The sequence below is a fragment of the Chionomys nivalis genome, chromosome 8, assembly GCF_950005125.1.
Source record: "Chionomys nivalis chromosome 8, mChiNiv1.1, whole genome shotgun sequence".
Lineage (NCBI taxonomy): Eukaryota > Metazoa > Chordata > Mammalia > Rodentia > Cricetidae > Chionomys > Chionomys nivalis.
Genome location: NC_080093.1, coordinates 1,827,981 through 1,844,387, shown reverse-complemented (window position 1 = coordinate 1,844,387; position 16,407 = coordinate 1,827,981). Strand labels below are relative to the sequence as shown.

General features: G+C 42.8%; 1 protein-coding gene across 1 annotated transcript in view; it reads right to left on the bottom strand.

Annotated features, from left to right (window-relative positions):
- Pdzd8 (PDZ domain containing 8) overlaps positions 1–14,682 on the bottom strand; it is a 61,944-nt gene extending 47,262 nt beyond the window's left edge. Inside the window, exon 1 of the mRNA XM_057777943.1 lies at positions 13,584–14,682. Coding sequence (XP_057633926.1) covers positions 13,584–14,440 — 857 coding nt within the window. The 5' untranslated portion in view covers positions 14,441–14,682. The remainder of the gene's footprint in view (positions 1–13,583) is intronic.
- Between the last annotated feature and the right edge of the window lie 1,725 nt (positions 14,683–16,407).

Sequence of the window (16,407 nt, the reverse complement as noted above, 5' to 3'; positions counted from 1 at the left end):
AAGCTAAGACTAGTGTGCTAATAAAATAATATGGACTGTATTGTTCATCTATTCTTAGGACAGGGATCTGGGAAGTAGGTGGTAAGAATCAAGAAGGAACAAAAAAGAGGGGAAAACTTAGATACAACTCAGATACCTTTCACTGGGATTTCATATCAGTTTCATCTGAATGAAGAACAGTTCTCTACTCATTGCTAGCCCTCACTCCCCACTGCTGTATTCCATGTCTGTTTTAATATATCATAATCCCTTTTTGTCGTCTCTTTGAATTCCTTCTTAGATTTTCTGATTTCCCCATGACCTTTCTGTTTGTTTTTAACAAGGCAATTTAAAGTAGTGCTATTTACTTGTTCTTCACTTTGGCTCTAATATTTACTAGGTTTTAGGCAAGTTCAGTTTTTGAGTTTTATTTGTAAGAGACAGTAAAATGCTCATCTTGTACCAGTACTTTAGGAATTAGATTAGAAGTTTCTCATAAAGCATGTACCACAGTGATATGCTCCAGAAATACTTGATATCAAACTTTCCATGTTAAGGCTGGTCTTTTATAGGCCTGCCAGGGAGCAAATTCATCCTCCTCCACAATGAAGCATTTCAGAACTTCACCATGTACTCAAGATTTTACATTCATGGCTAGTTCTCTTCCCTCAACCTTAGAAAACCCTGATTTCAGCACCCGTAATTAGTACCTTGCATGTAAGTATCAACTAACAATTGCAAAAGAACAAATCAACAATAGTCAGTATGCCTCCCCATTTTAGTATTCCCAGCCATTAAATTTTATAACTACATTTATATTTTAAAATTGTCTTAAGGAAACCCACAACAGAGAATTGCTTTATTCATGGACTTTCCTGTTGTGTACTATTGATGACCAGGTCTATACTTCAAGAAATTGTTTAATTTCTATACATCTATGGAGGGGAAAAAAACCACTCCTAAATAGTTATGATACTAAGAACAAGAACAACAAATATTGTCCTAAGTCCTTCCCTCACTAACTGCCCCTATATTCTCTACCTAGGAATAGTTTTATTTTTCAAACTCTTAATTCTACAGAAACATAAATCAAGATGTATCTACTCTTGAGAACGTAGGGTAGCGGTAAATGCTTATCTAGCATGGGAAAGGCTCTGGGTTCCATTCCTGGCCACTAACACAAAAAAAGCAATAAATCAATCAATCTAACATTAGTAAGATGACTTGCCAAGGAAAGGCACTAGCTGCTAAGCTTGACAACCCAAGTTCAATCTCTGGGACCCACACAGTAGAACTCCCACAGGTAATCCTCTGACCTCCATACAGGAGCTCTGTATACATGTGTCCCCTATAAAATTTACAGTCTAAAATTTTCGGCTTTCACAAAGCAAACAGTTGGTAAATCTTCTCTTCCTCTGGACCACATCACTCCAGCAATATCTTAGAATAAGAGAATACAAAAAGTATCGTTTGTTACATTCCTAGCACTTCTGTAAATCACACTGTATGTTCACATGTATCCTTGATTCTGACAACTCATAACAATGTATGGAACTTAATAAGCCTTATTTTCTGTATGTGAAGACTAAGATGAGACACTCCAGTTTCCTGTTTGCCATGACACAATAAATGGCACAGCTAACATTGCAGCAGATCCACTCATTCCTATGTCTGGCACCATCGACAGGGACTATCAGTACTGAATAGTAGTTGAAAATAATGTCTATATTGAATAGTCGTCAAAGGTAACAAAGGAACAAACAGGAACAGTAGTTCCCTTTATATATAGTGTAAATAAACATCAGGTTAAACTAGTGGTTTGCAAATACTTTGTTCTTAGGATCCTCATATGTGTTTTTCAGTTATCAAGGACCCTAAAGAGCTGTTGTTTATGGGGATGATACCCATTAAGATTGTCATGAGAAATTAAGCTTGCATTCCATTAGCTGTCAGGGTAATGATGTCATATCATCTGACTTCTGGAAAAAAAACCACTGTAATGTACTAAATGGGAAAGGCAAATTACATTTCTGTATCACTATTGGTACAGTTTTGACTTGGTAGGGCCCCCTCATAAAGGTCTAGAAGAGCCAAAAAAAGCACCTCAACTACATGGAGAAAAGAGTTAAGACTGTAATTTTGAGTGTGTTAGAGTTTGTGTACAGGTATATATGATTGTGGAAGCCAGAGGCCAATATTAGTGTCTTCCTCCATCACATTCCACCTTATCTTTTTTTAAATTTTTTAATTTTATGTATCTGGGTATTTTGTCTGCATATATGTCTATGCTTCATGTGCATGCCTGATGCCCGTAGAGGCCAGAAGAGGGCATCGAAATGAGTTCAGGGGAATTTCTGGGGGTGTAAGTTCCAGAACACAGGAAAGTGTAAACAGGAGAGGGTCTAATGGCTAATTTGCTCTGCTTTCCTTGGATTTTTCATGTCTTTATCTCAATTTCTTACTCCCAAGGTTTTATTATACTTGAACAAATTAGGTAATCATTTCATCAGGCAGCTATAAACGACGTCCAATGTGGGGGCCACATATTTCCGCATAAGACCTGAGAAAGTTTAAAAAAAAAAAAAAAAGACTCCAAACACACAAAAATGGAGTCAAATGCAGCTTCCTAGCCCCGCAGTCTCTCATGCAGCATGGTACACAGACATCATTTCCTGGCCACTGCCTGTAGGCTTGAGCCACCAGCATGCCATGAGGTAAGCTGTACAGTGGTTTAAGATTTTGCTCATGTGAACAGAAAAGGTAGGCTTAAGGGGGAAAAAAAAGAAGAAAAAGAGCATAAACATATAATAAAAAATAATAAAGTCTTTAAGGAGAGAAGTAATAAAAAAAGAATAAGCTACATTAAGGATGGGAAATATAATACAGGGAGTTTGGACCTAATATGGTGCTTTGTTAATTTTGAAGTTTTTGAATGCTAATAAACAGACAACAGCTGCTGAGAGACATGGGCTTGTGGAAGGGACTGCTGAATTAAACCAACCTATATACTATAGACATGTTGTGGGTTATGAATGGAAGTTCAGAATGGAAAATGTATTGCCTTGGAGGAGAGGTTATAGTTTTGTTTCCATAAGAAACGAGGGTTAACAGATCAGATTTGACCAGGGCAGACCTCCTGAGTATCTTGGTTACAGACATGGGGGAGAAATCAAGAAAGACTACAAGAAAGGTGACGTGTAAGGTGATCCCTCTGCATGGGAATAGCTTGGAGACAAGATGAGACATGATAAACCTTGTTGGCTTCAGAGTCCTCATGACTTATTACTACATGCCATCCTTTCATATGGCATGGATAGAAATTTATATTACAGCTTAGTTATGCAGTCCAAACAGACTTATAAAGTTGACAGGTGCCTTTCACCTGCTCAAATACAGAACAACAAAAAAAATCATCTTTAACTGACTTGTGTACACCACATATTCCATACTTGTGTTAGTGCAAACATGTATGTTACCTTTAAAAGTCTTGTGTGTTTTCAGATCAAGGGGACCAGACACCAATGAAAACGAGTGGTCCTGGTGATCCAACCTCTCAGGTACCTTTGCTGCAGTTTCCCAAAGTTCTGTATTCAGAACAATTTCAAGACTGTTGGCTGAGATGGCCCAGCCTCACAGACTATTCCAGCCAAAACTTCAGATAAGCCCTACATTTTCCCATCACACCAAGACTAGACACAACTAGCTCTCCCAGGACTTGACCATTATCCCAATTTTTCCAGGGTCCCCTAAAGATGCCAGTGCCCCCAGACAACAGGAAGCAGTCTAGTGAACACGACATTCATATTCTCTAGAGGTGGGGTGGATGGTCTGTGGTCATTTGGTGGGTTATGGATGTTTGTCATCTTTTAGGCAGGGGGTTCGTTACAAGTTGTTAGTAGTCAAGGTCAGAAAAAAAAGGAACAGAGAAAATTAGATTCAAGGATCTTTTTCTAAAAAGTATAAGGGGGAATATAATATAGAAATGATGGGATAAAAGGGTAGATTGTTGAGTTTACTTTTGAACAACCACTTGTCTCAAATATTTTATATTGATATGGAATTTTGTATATTGATACAAATTTAAGGTTATTTTTGCTATACTGTACTGCTTGTATTTCTTGTTTAAGGTATTGTACCTATGTAGCTCATTTTAAAATGTAAAGTTTTAGTCCTTGAAAGATCTTTAGTATAATAAAGAAATAGAGGTTAATAGTCATCTGTAACAATCAAACTTGTAGTCATGTAAAGTATGTTTTCAAGGTCAAACATATATTTTAGATAGACAGATGGTCTTCAAACACTTCAGAGATAACAAAATATAGCATTTAAATGTTTTAATAACATAGGGCTTTTCATGACAGTGAGACAGTTCCTGGCATCTACTTCACAACAGGACAATGAGCATAGAAGAACCTCCATATGGAGATTGCTTTCTTTGTGGCAAAAGGTTTGGGCAAGAAACTGTCTTTGCCTCAACTGCTGACAGTAGGCTGTCCAAAGTAGACAAGCAGTACATAAAAGAAAGGTTCTGCTGAACTTTGCCAAGACAGGGTAGGATAGCTCTTCAAAAATTCCTGCTTCACAGAAAAGTTTGCCAGATATTCTGGACCTGTAGGCTGAAGATAGATGCCCCAACATTACAGAGGAACCTTGGGTGACTGTCAAGGTAGCCAGATGCTGTTGTTTCATGGTTTTGGAAGTTGCTTGTTCTGCACTTCCTGTTTACTCATATATTACTATATCTTTCTCTGATCTCTGATGGAGTTGAAGACTAGATAGTTACAGTTACAGTTTCCCTTAGTCATGAAAGAAAGTAAATTAGGTACAAAACTTTGGACTCATCAACAGAGTATAGATAATGGAATATTTTCTCTAAATTTGCCAAATACTAATGAACTGGACACTGTAAATGTATTTCTTACTTAGTAATTGTTTTCATTATATATAGCTTTGCACTGGGATTAGCCATAAAGTTCTTGGAGGACTTTGCAAGGGTGGCTAGAGAGGACAGAAAGACTCCGAAGTAGTTCAGGGGAATTTCTGGGGATGCAGTTTCCAGAGAACATGAAGAGAGGGTTATCAAGAGAGGGTCATTCAATCACTCTACTTTCCTTGGATTTTTCAGGTATTTATCTCACTTTCTGACTCACAAGGTTTTATTATACTAGAACAAATTAGGCAATCATTTCATCAAGCAGTTACAATGGCTTTGAGTAAACACTTGCCGGGCAAGGCTAAGGTCCCAAGTTTGGACCCAGCACTCATGTAAAGTTGAACGCAGTAGCATCTGTCTATAACCACAGTGTTCCCACGTGGGAGGTACAGACAAGAGAATCCCTGGAAGCTTGCAGGCCAGCTAGCTTGGAAAACAAGACTATCTCAAAACAAAGCGGAAGGTGAAAATAGTCTGGGTGCTGTCCTCGACCTCCAGGTACCCACAGGCACACAGGCAAGGGGGCAGGGAAGAGGAGAGGGAGAGAGACACAGATCATACAAAGATAGACCTTAAAAAAACACGTTTTGAATCAGACAAAACAGTGCATACAACACGAACACCAGACCCATGATTTTCTAGATACTTAAATGTGCATGCAACAGTTGTCTAAAAGTTCATTAACAAGAAATAGACCACTAGTCCTTAATACTGCAATCTCTCCTCCCAATCCCCTCTCATTTTCAGCTCCCAAACAGAAATGATTAGCTCATTACTGTTACCTAAGACCTTGATTTGCCTGTTTTTTGAGGCAGAGTCTCATGTAGCCTAGGCTCACTATGTAGCCAAGGATGATTTCTTCCTCCATTTCCCAAGTGCTAGGATTACAAACATGTGTCATGGAGTTACTACTGCTACAAAAGGCTTTCCAGTATAAGCTTGTGGTTACATATTATAGGTTGTAGAGGTGGCTATAGAGTTGATCCTAGGAGCAACATCATTCCTAAGTCACAACTGCCTGTTTAACTGGTACATATCTTAGCGATGACCCAAGTAAATACATTAAGTACTTGTGGTGCTTTGAATGAGAATGGCCACCATAGGTTCATATTTAGAATTCCTGGTTTTCAGTTGGTAGAACTGTTTGGGACAGATCAGGAGATGTGACCTTGTTGGAGTGTGTGTTCCTGGTTCTTGTGATGACGTCACAACATGTGAGCGCTCAGCTACTGCTTGAGTGTCATTTCTGCTCTGCTCCCTGCCATGATGGTGATGGACTCTAACCCTCTGAAACTGGGAGCCTCTGGACACGGTGTCTTAGTGTAACAATAGATAGTACTTAATGCAAAACAATAAAACTTCCTCGTTTATTTTCACTACAGTCACCACAGCATTTTTAAGTATACAACAAGAACTAATTATGCTGGAGAGAAGTTTCTTGTTCTTTTACTAGAGTTAAGGAAATCAGAGCCCAGCTATTTCAGTATCCCACTCACCATAAAATCAGCTTCATTCTTCCTACAATACATGAAGAATTCATGATGCCCGATGTGCTGACTACAGAATAAAGAGAAATGTGTTCTAAAACATTCTGCTGATTTCACAAAACTTGGCAATTACTCACTAGATTAGCCAAAATACATTTTGTTATTCTATTATCAGTTCAGGGAAAAATAATCTACAATTAATCAATATTGACTTTTCTAGGAAAGTAAAATTAAAAGTCAAGGCTTTTTGAATGTTAGAGAAGGCTGCAAAAACACTTTTGTTCTTGGTTTTTCATTTTGTGTGTTAAGGAGGGGCCTGTATCCAATATGGGGCTAGGATAGACTTCAAAGTCCTTGTACTGGATTGATATCAGTTTGTTTATAAACCATCAATCAACAATAATCTTTTTTTTTGTTTTGTGTTTTTGCTTTTTTCGAGACAGGGTTTCTCTGTGGTTTTGGAGCATGTCCTGGAACTAGCTCTTGTAGACCAGGCTGGTCTCAAACTCACAGAGATCCGCCTGCCTCTGCCTCCCAAGTGCTGGGATTAAAGGCGTGCGCCACCACCGCCCGGCCATCAACAATAATCTTTAACCATTAAGGTAAAAAAATCAAGTTAGGACTGGAGAGATTACTCAGTCAGTAAAGTGTTCCTGCAAGCATGGGGAAAAGAGCTCAATTTCCTAGAGCCCACACACTAAAGACCAGGGATTAGGCTAGATCCTAGGCTAGGAGACAGAGACAGCACGACCCCTATGGCTAGCTGGCCAGCCAGTATAGCAAATCTGTAAGCTACAAGTTCAGTAGGCGAGCCTGTCTCAGAAGATAATGTGGAGAATGACTGAGTCAGAAAGCACCCAACACCAAACTCTGGACTGTATGTGCTCAGTCATATGAATCCACATGCATATATACACAAATACAAGTCCATCTGTATACCCACACCTAAAAAAGGGGGGTAACTGTTAGTAATACTTATACATCAATATACAATGTTTGATCAGGCCACTCCTCTAACATGATATGCTTTATTTCAGGAATAAACTGTGGCTCTGGGATACAATACACAAATTATTGATTATAGCCTAACTTCCTCCTCATACATACTTTTACCCTCAAATTTCTAAAGCAGATGCATCAATACATTTCCATAACAATAGCATCTTCAGGAAATCCGATGTTCCTGAAATAAAACTATCATTAAACCAGAGAACTTTACTTTTTGTAGGTTAATATCTTGCACAATAGAACTCTCTGATCCATGGTGACAACACTAAAACTCCAGTGGATCTATGAAACTGAATAGTATTGAACTCTCTATATAAAGCTTTTCCCTAGACATACTATACTATATACAACAAGTAATCATCTAATTGCTTAAGCAGAGATATTGATCTCTTCCCGTTACAAACTAAAGGTCTTCGATAGATCCAAATGTTGCTATTATAAAACTTGATTGTTTGCCCTACAAAATCAAACATGAGAACATGAATACCTTATAACTATTTTTATCACCTGAACACCCAACAAAGAACTAGGAATATGCAGTATATGATTAGCAATTACTGAAAAATAAATGACTTTTTAAAATGACTTCATGATTCATCTCTGGAAAAATGATTTTGAAATTTCACTTACAAAAGACATGAGAACATATTTCCTCTGAGCCATAATACAAGAAAAAAAAGTACAGCCGATGAAAATTAGCTATTAAAATACATCATTACTTCAGGATAGCTACAATAACGCACTAATGACATTATTGCTAGTTATCTTGAAGTATCAAAGGTTACTTTCCTAGTAATATTAGTAAAGAAAGTTAGCAATTATAACCACTGAGGAATTTTAGTAGCCACCTCATTAGTAGCCACCTTAAAGAAAACATAATCTTTTAAAGTTATCTACATACATAGAGAAAATTATTGAAAGAGTAAGTACAGTACTCCTCCCAAACAGTTTTGCCAGTTTTCTGAGAATTTACTCTGGAAGTTTTTAAGAGGGCATGGATTACCTAAAGTCATCTCTACCTCAGATAATCAGGGGGAAAAACAAATGTAATTGACATTAAGAATAAAAGCTTCATCTCAAAAATCAAAAAAATAAATTATGTGCAAACTACATTTTAAAGTAGGAGGTTTTACAGACCAAGCCTAATTTAGTTCTTGGAAATCAATGGTGTCTACATTAATACAAAGATATTTCTGCCCTGTCCCTCAACATTAGCAGAGATAATATAGTGGTCTTCTTTGCTTTCCAGTCACTGAGGATATGTGAAAATTTTCTACAAATATATTTCAGAATGTTTACAGGAATAAAAAAAATAGGACGAAATAATCAGTTACAACATTCAGACTCCAAAAGATATTTTATACCTATAAATGATTTCCCCATGTGTTCCATATACAATAAATTAAAATATAATACCAATTAAGTATCTGTTTCTTCTTTTGTAGCTGAAAATTGTTTAATTATTGACCAAATTCACTCAAGTAAAACAGTTTCTAAGAAAAGGCAGACACTAGTATTTACTATTACTACTCAACACATCAAATGGAAATATTTTAAGGTTTTTAATTTGCGGCAGAATGACTTTTTAAAATTCAGCATTATAGAGACTCTTTAATAAAAATAAAATTGCTCTTTCAAAAAGTTGAGAAAGGGTGAAAACATCGCCCACCTTCAAATCTCACCAGAAAGCATTCCAGGAAGGGTCTCACAGGCACATGACTCCAAACCAGGCAGGTGCCAGCTCAGAGGGGACAAGTGAGCACGGACTAGGAAGTACAGGACAGTTTACACACAAGTTTCACCCTGGAGCTACTACATTTCCTTTGCTTCTGTTGTGATGAGAAATGCAGATATGGAAATTGTGAAAATCAGAAGCCAGAAATTGACTTAAAAAAAAAAAAAACTCCAACCTTTAACATTAGGAAACTAGTACAGGCCAGATAAACAATAAATTTATCCTTCCCTTAAGCAACTAGTTTTGGTTACAAGCCAAGAACACACTAAAACAGTAGTTCTCAACTGTCAACAGAAATCTTGGTCAACAGAATGGTGCCCAACGTGTACACAAGTGCATCCACAGAAAACCTGAGAGAGCTTGGAACAGAGTTAAGCATGGCTTCTTGGTAGGAGCAATTTCTCTAGTTTGCTCTGCTTGCTAGAGGCAAGCACTCTAAAGAGAGGCTTCTTGACTCAGCTTTAGCTGCAAAACCTTGCAGCTCTTTTAAGAAGTCCTGCCACGAAACACTTAAATGGTGTTGATGGAAAGCTGACCACTTCCTTTTTGGTGGTGGCAGGGACCTTTAAACGCAGTGGAGTTGTGGCAATAAACACAGCTCCGGGTGGTACCTCCACCATGAGGCTGGAATCTCAGAAAGCTACGGAATGGACTGGATTCAGCCATCAAAACCCCGGCTTTAATCCTAGCCTTATTGCTTAGCAAATTAAAGACTTGTGTAGTCAGAAAAAGATATACAGTAAAGATAGATTCAAAGGCAAAGAAAATCTATAAATGGTTCACAGTGTGTTTAAAAATATATGTAGGCTTGGAAAACAAAGGAAAAGGATAAAGTCCTTAAAATAAGAGAGAAAGTAGTTGGTTTGGGTGTGGTGGCACACACCTTTAATCCCAACACTGGACCACTGAGAGTTCAAGGACAACCTGGTCTACCAAGTGAATTCCGGGACAGCCAAAGATAAACAGAGAAACCCTGTTTCAAAAAGCCAAAAAATAAAAATAAAAATAAATAGAGGTTAAAGTAAAGCCACGTAAAGATGAAAAATACACAGAGAGTCTGGATACTGTGTGCTATTATGCTCTCTTTGAATTGTTTGAATGCTGAGGAAGAAGCAACAGCTGCTAAAAGATATTTGTTTATAAATGCTGCAGGACCGGGCGGGATAGAAAACCTCTGCCAACACTCAACCTGTGGGTCGAGACCCCTTTGAGGACCAAACAACCTTTTTACTAGGGTTGCCTAAAACCATTGGCAAACACAGATACTCACATCACCATTCACAACAATGCCAAAATTACAGTTATGAAGCAGCAATAAAAAGTTTTAATGGGCGGGGGTCCCCACTACATGAAGAACTGCATTAAAGCATTAGTAAGAATCTAAAATATGTGACTCCCAAGCCGTAGATATCCCTGCCTTGCCACCCTGGACCGTAACCCTGACTTCAGAGGGAAGACAGACTCTCCATGTACCAGAGAGTACCAATGATAAGATGAAATTAGAAGTTAAAAGTTTTAAAGATTTCTACTTTATGCACTATTTTAAAGTACATGTTTTAAGAAAAAAAATTAAAATGAGGGGGATGAATTAAGAAACAACTCCTAACTTTAATACAATAGAGAACATATTTTCAGCATATTACAATTCATCTTTTAAAAAATTCTAATGTTTTATAAACTGACTGCATTCTTTGGGTAAAATTTAAGCATCTGAGTTCTTAGGGAAGCTTGATTATTTCCAGGTCAAACACTGGGACCTGGCAGTTGTAACGGACTTCAGCAACATGGAAAAGGAAAACAAAAACAAAAACAAAAAAGGTTTAGAAAGAACAGGAAAGAAAGCTATGTTCACCAACAAGACACTTGTTATATAATAATTAAAGCATCAAAGAACCAGACTCAAAATACTTTACTCTTTTAGCTCTAAGAAGATCAGATGTTCAAATGGATAAACACAATCTGGGGGATTAAAACAGAAATGCTGTGTAGAGCAACACCTGAAGACAGCCTTACAATGTAACTTTAGAGACCCTCTCAAAACTTCCAGTTTAAGCCAGGAAGTGTCATAGCTACATTTTACTCCGAGTTCAGGATTAATTGAGAAAAATATCTAACCTACTCTTCTGATATCATACTTTGGGGGAAAAATCATTTAAGAACAAGAAAGGGGGTATGTGGAACTACTGAGGCTGAGGCGCATTATCTGAATCCTTTCCCAGCAGACTCCAGGTTCCAGCTGCTGCCCCTAGCACCATTAACAGTTATCAAGATCAAAACTCTGTGTGCCCAAAGAAGACAACCTCGCCATTTGCTAATTTGTTCTGCTTTGAGAGCCATTATATATTTTTGGCATTACTAATAGTCAAGATAATTAAATGGAGTGATTCTGATGCACTTACAGGACCTAGTTCTGGATTTAGGGTTAAAGGTTTGGGCTGTGTAAAATGTCATTTTTAATTCCTAAAACAAAGGAAACTTTCTGCGTATTTCTCTTCATTTAATCAGAATAATGTACAAGTTTTTATAAGCAGAAAGCAAAAATTTAAACTAATAAGCATTTATTGGTGGCTCATTCCCAGTCCAAGAAATGTAAAGAGTAAATGAAGTTGAAATAAATTCCTTTAGATTACAAAGAATTAACAAGATAGCCTCACTTTACCCAAGCTGAGCTTCACCTGACAGCTGACGCGAGTAAAGCGAGTTGTCCAACTACTACGCGCTTCTTCTCTTCAATAAAACAGGATAAATACTAGTTATGTCCTTTTTGTAAGAATGGTATGTCTAGATGGGTTGTAATTCATCCTCTCAGATGGTCAGCCCCACAACATCACCGGTGTAGCACACATCTGGAGAAGTGGCCACGCGAGGCGTGTAGCACTTCCCCCTCACATTTCCATTCTCCTTTCACTAATCTAAAAGCAGCTTCCTAGTCATTTCAACCCTCTATCAACTCCACCCTAGTGTAAATGTTATTGTGCGGACAATTCAATTCTCACTAAACTCTAAACTTTATGAAGGTGGTGGCAGTCTTTATTTCTGATCAGTACTGAATCTCAATCACTGAGTATGGTAAGAAGAACATAATAAATGTCCAAAACTTACCTATGAGCAATGCACTCCGTAGTAGCTTCTGGTCGACCAATGAATTATCAGAACTTGTAACTTTTGTTTATGACTTTCTTAGCAACACACTGCTATAAACACATCACTGCTTAAAAACTACAACTCATAATGTAACCACGTAAAAGTAGGTTTCGTAAACTGTGTCTGCTTTAAAGAACTGGCCATCCTGCGCTGTGGATGACCAGAGCACCTCCCCTGCAAATGCCCTAGAATATGTGCCCCATACAGCAGCTCTCTCGCCGCCCAATGGCGTTTGTACTATTAGTTTAACAAACCATAACCAGTAAAGTCGAAGCTTCACAAATCAAAAATTCATTCCAAATCTGCACTATTTCGGGATTACGTGGCTCCAGACTGTGGTAGAGCTCTAACGTCAAGGGGCATTCACGCTCCACTAAAGGACTGTAGTCATGTAAGACCACACTAGGTAACTTCAAAGGGCAGACCAAAATCTAAACGTTCAACTCAGTGAACACATTAACGGATAGAAAAGTTTAAAAGTTGTTTTTTTTTTAAAAGAAACATGAGCCTTTCTACTCAAACAAGCCTTCCAAGACCCACATATGAAGCCTCTGATCCTCCAAATTTTCATTTCCCTTCCACTTCAGTAAAAGAAAACTCAAAACAAAGTATCACATAAAATCAGGTAACCACACACAGATGGACTTTAAACAACTCAAAATGACTATCGTCAAAGTACGACCCTCAAGATGACTTGGATGAGGACCAGCCGCAGGGAATAGACACCTGAGAAGTGGAGTCTGGGTCTGTCTGTGGTGCAGAACCTACTTCCCAAGAGCAGATGACAGATACTCCAAATCTACAGAAAAAATCGCCAGGCACAGAACTCAACTCTTAAGTCACCTCCTTCTGCAGCAACCCCTGTCTTTGCCCAGAGAGCAGTGAAGGCACTAAAGCCTGTGCACACAGACCAGATCTGCGCTGCGAGCACACCCTTCAGGCCTGCAGTGTGTGCAGGAACAACAACTCCACGTGGTCCCGGAGATGTTGCAAAAGACAGCGACACAGCAGCCGCTCCCAGGATGCAGCAACCACAGACAAGTGTGTCCCGACAATCCCCAGGGGGCCCAAGGGGAAAGAGGCACTGAGCCGCCAGGGGCGCGGGTAGGGCTCCCAGCTCCTACCACTGCCTAGGGTAGCACGGGAAACGTCCTCTACACGCTCGTCCTTCCCTAGGAGCCCCCTGTGCAGGACGGAAGCGCACTGCAGACCAGGGCTGCGCTGGGCCTTGCCCTTCTCCGGCCACCGCCCCCGGGCAGCCACCGCTGCCCTGACCGCCCGCCCGCCCGTCCCTCACCTAATCTTGTAACTGGGCAGGGTGTGCTTGCGCTTGATGATCTTCTTGAGCTGGTTGACGATGATGGAGGTGAGCTGGGGCATGGGCCGCCCCTCGAACTGGGAGCGCACCTCGAAGTCAATCAGCGGGTCCTCCACGAAGGAGAAGAACCAGTGGGTGAAGGGCACGCGGGTGAGGACGAAACGCAGCCGGCCCACCACCCGCGACAGCTTGACGAACAGGTAGGCGGACTTGCCGAACACTAGGTCCACGTCGATAGCCAGGTGGAAGCCGCCGTCGTACTCCACCTCCGCCTCGAAGGCCAGCTCCTCGGGGCAGGTGGCGGGCAGCGCGTCCCCGTCGGGGCCGTCGGGCTCGCCGGTGCCCGAGGCCACCACGGGCCGCACCAGGCGGATGGTCTTGATGAAGGGCACCGTGTCGCCCAGGAACACGTCGCGCAGGCTCAGCCCCTCCAGCAGGCGGCCGGCCGTCTTGGTCTGCAGCAGCTCCTCGAACTCCACCTTGATCTTCTTGGTGACCCAGCGGCGGGCGAGCGCCGTGTCCCGCAGCTCCCGGAACAGGAACAGGATGGTGGCGTTGAGGAAGTAGCAGGTCTCCCGCGTCGGCGGGGCCGGGCTGTCGGGGGTCGGGGCGGCCTCGGACGACCCGGCCGCGGGCTCCTCCGAGCCGCCGCCATAGAGGTACTCCCTAAGGGGCAGGCCCGGCACCGGCTTGAGATAGCGGAAGCCGTCGCCCGCGCGGGCCGCCTCGTCCGCCCGCGGCTCGGGCTGTCTGCGGTAGAGCAGCAGGAACTGTGCGAGCAGCGTGAGGAACGAGCCCAGCACGGCCGACGCCAGGATCATGAGCAGCAGCCCCATCCCGCCGCCCCCGCCGCCCGCCGGCCTGCACCCGCGCTCTCCGCGCCGCCCTCACGCCGTCGCCCCCGCCGCCTCCATCTTGCGGACATCGGTCGGGGAGGAGCGGCTCCTTGGGCCCGTCCCGAGCGTCGTCTGCAGCCCGGCGCCGCTGCCGTGCGGCGCCCTAGCCCGCCACGGCCCCGCGCCTCCACAGACGCTCCCCCCGGGGGCGGCCCGAGCGCCGGCGACCGGCGGCGGCGGGCGAGGGCGGGAACGGCGCCCTCCCAGCAGGAACGGCGCTCATTGGGCGAGCGGCGCGTGACGTCAGAGCGGGCGCGCTCCCGCCGGCGGGCGTCCGGGCACTCGCGGACGCGGGTCCGTCTCCGGCCTCTCGGCGCGCTTCCAGCGAGCGCCGCGCCCCCACGCCCGCAGTCCGCCGCGCGTCCGTCCTCCCGGGGGCGCGGGAGATGACGGAGGGGTGACCCGGAGGAGTCCGGAGCCGGGCGGACGGGGCCTGGCGCGGCCGTCCGTTATTCCGCACCCATCCCCCGCGCTGGCCGTGGGCCCTGCCCGGGTACCGCTGCGGCGATTGTCCGCCCCTTCGTCCCGCAGTGAGTCGCTGCCTCCCCTGCAGGGCATCGCGGCGGACAGCCCGAGCGCGGGCGGTCGGCACGCTGCCCAAGCCGGCCAGAGGACTGACTGCATCAGAGACCGCCGTCGCTATAGCCCGCACGGGCCAGCGGATCTGCGTCCGCAGAGGGTGGGCCCCGAGAAGAACCGCGGGAAGAAGGGTACTAACTTTCCCACTTCAGGGCTTATTCGCGTTTAAATGAGGAGTTTCTTAAGAGGTCTGAGAGGAGTAGGTGGGCCGAAATGAATTCGCCAGCACATTGGAAGATGTCTTAGGGACTCCCTTCAAACTGTTGTGCACGCCCCCCTCCTTCCTCGCGTTATCACTGAGGCGGTTGACTACATTGACACAGTCTAAAGAAGTTGTTGGGGTCACATGGCAGAGCACTGAGTCCTTGGTTTCCAATCCGTACAACAACATTGAGAATGCAGCTGATCAGGTCTGTGATACCCCAGAGAGGAGAATTGGAGATGTAGGGACAGGAAAGAGGGAGATTTTGCACAGGGTAGCACCAGGGCCAAACCAATAGAGCTGGAAAGCTTTGTGTTCCCTGGCAACAATGTTTTCTAACTACTCAGTTATTACATCATAGCTTACGTCCTTGCACTTGGACACAGCCTTTTCTAGTAAGGTCAGATTTTTCCAGTTATTGAAGTCTCAAGGATTCAGGTTGGCTCTGAGACATCAGTGCAGTTATTGTTTCTAGCCCTTGAACATTTTAGGCCAAAGATTGTCTTGACTGGGTGATTCTGGAATTAAACCAGACTTCTGACCCAACTGGGCCAGGTATAGAGCTTTGGGATCAATTTGATCTCATGTTTCTTATTCGGGTGTTTGAAATGGGAAGACATCTATAAGACAGATGTTTGCTGAGCAACCTAGCTGACATTCTAGAAGTTTCAGACAACGTCCATGTTCAATGTCACCCTCTGCTTCTGCTTCTGGGCTGGCTTCTTAGATATATTAGTTCAACCCCAGTGAGAGCTATAAGCCCTTTTTTCAGTTTTCACCAGAAATTTTACACCACTGTACCAAACATTACACTAGGGAGTGGAGTGGGGAGTTCTCCACATCAGTGAGATATTAAAACTTCCAACAGGGAGGCTAGACAGATGTCTCTATCAGCAGAGTGCTTGCCATTCAAACATGTGAGCCTGAGTTTGGATCCCCAGCATCCACTTAATAAGCTGGGTCTAGCAGCATAGTCCCTTAATCCCAGCACTCCAGGAAGGAGACAGGAAGTTCCCTGAGTCCTGAACTCCAGGTTCAACAAGAGACCAATTCAAGAACTAAAGTGGAGTGTGATTGAGAAAGATGCCCGATACCAATGTATGACCTCTGCATGCACACATCAAAC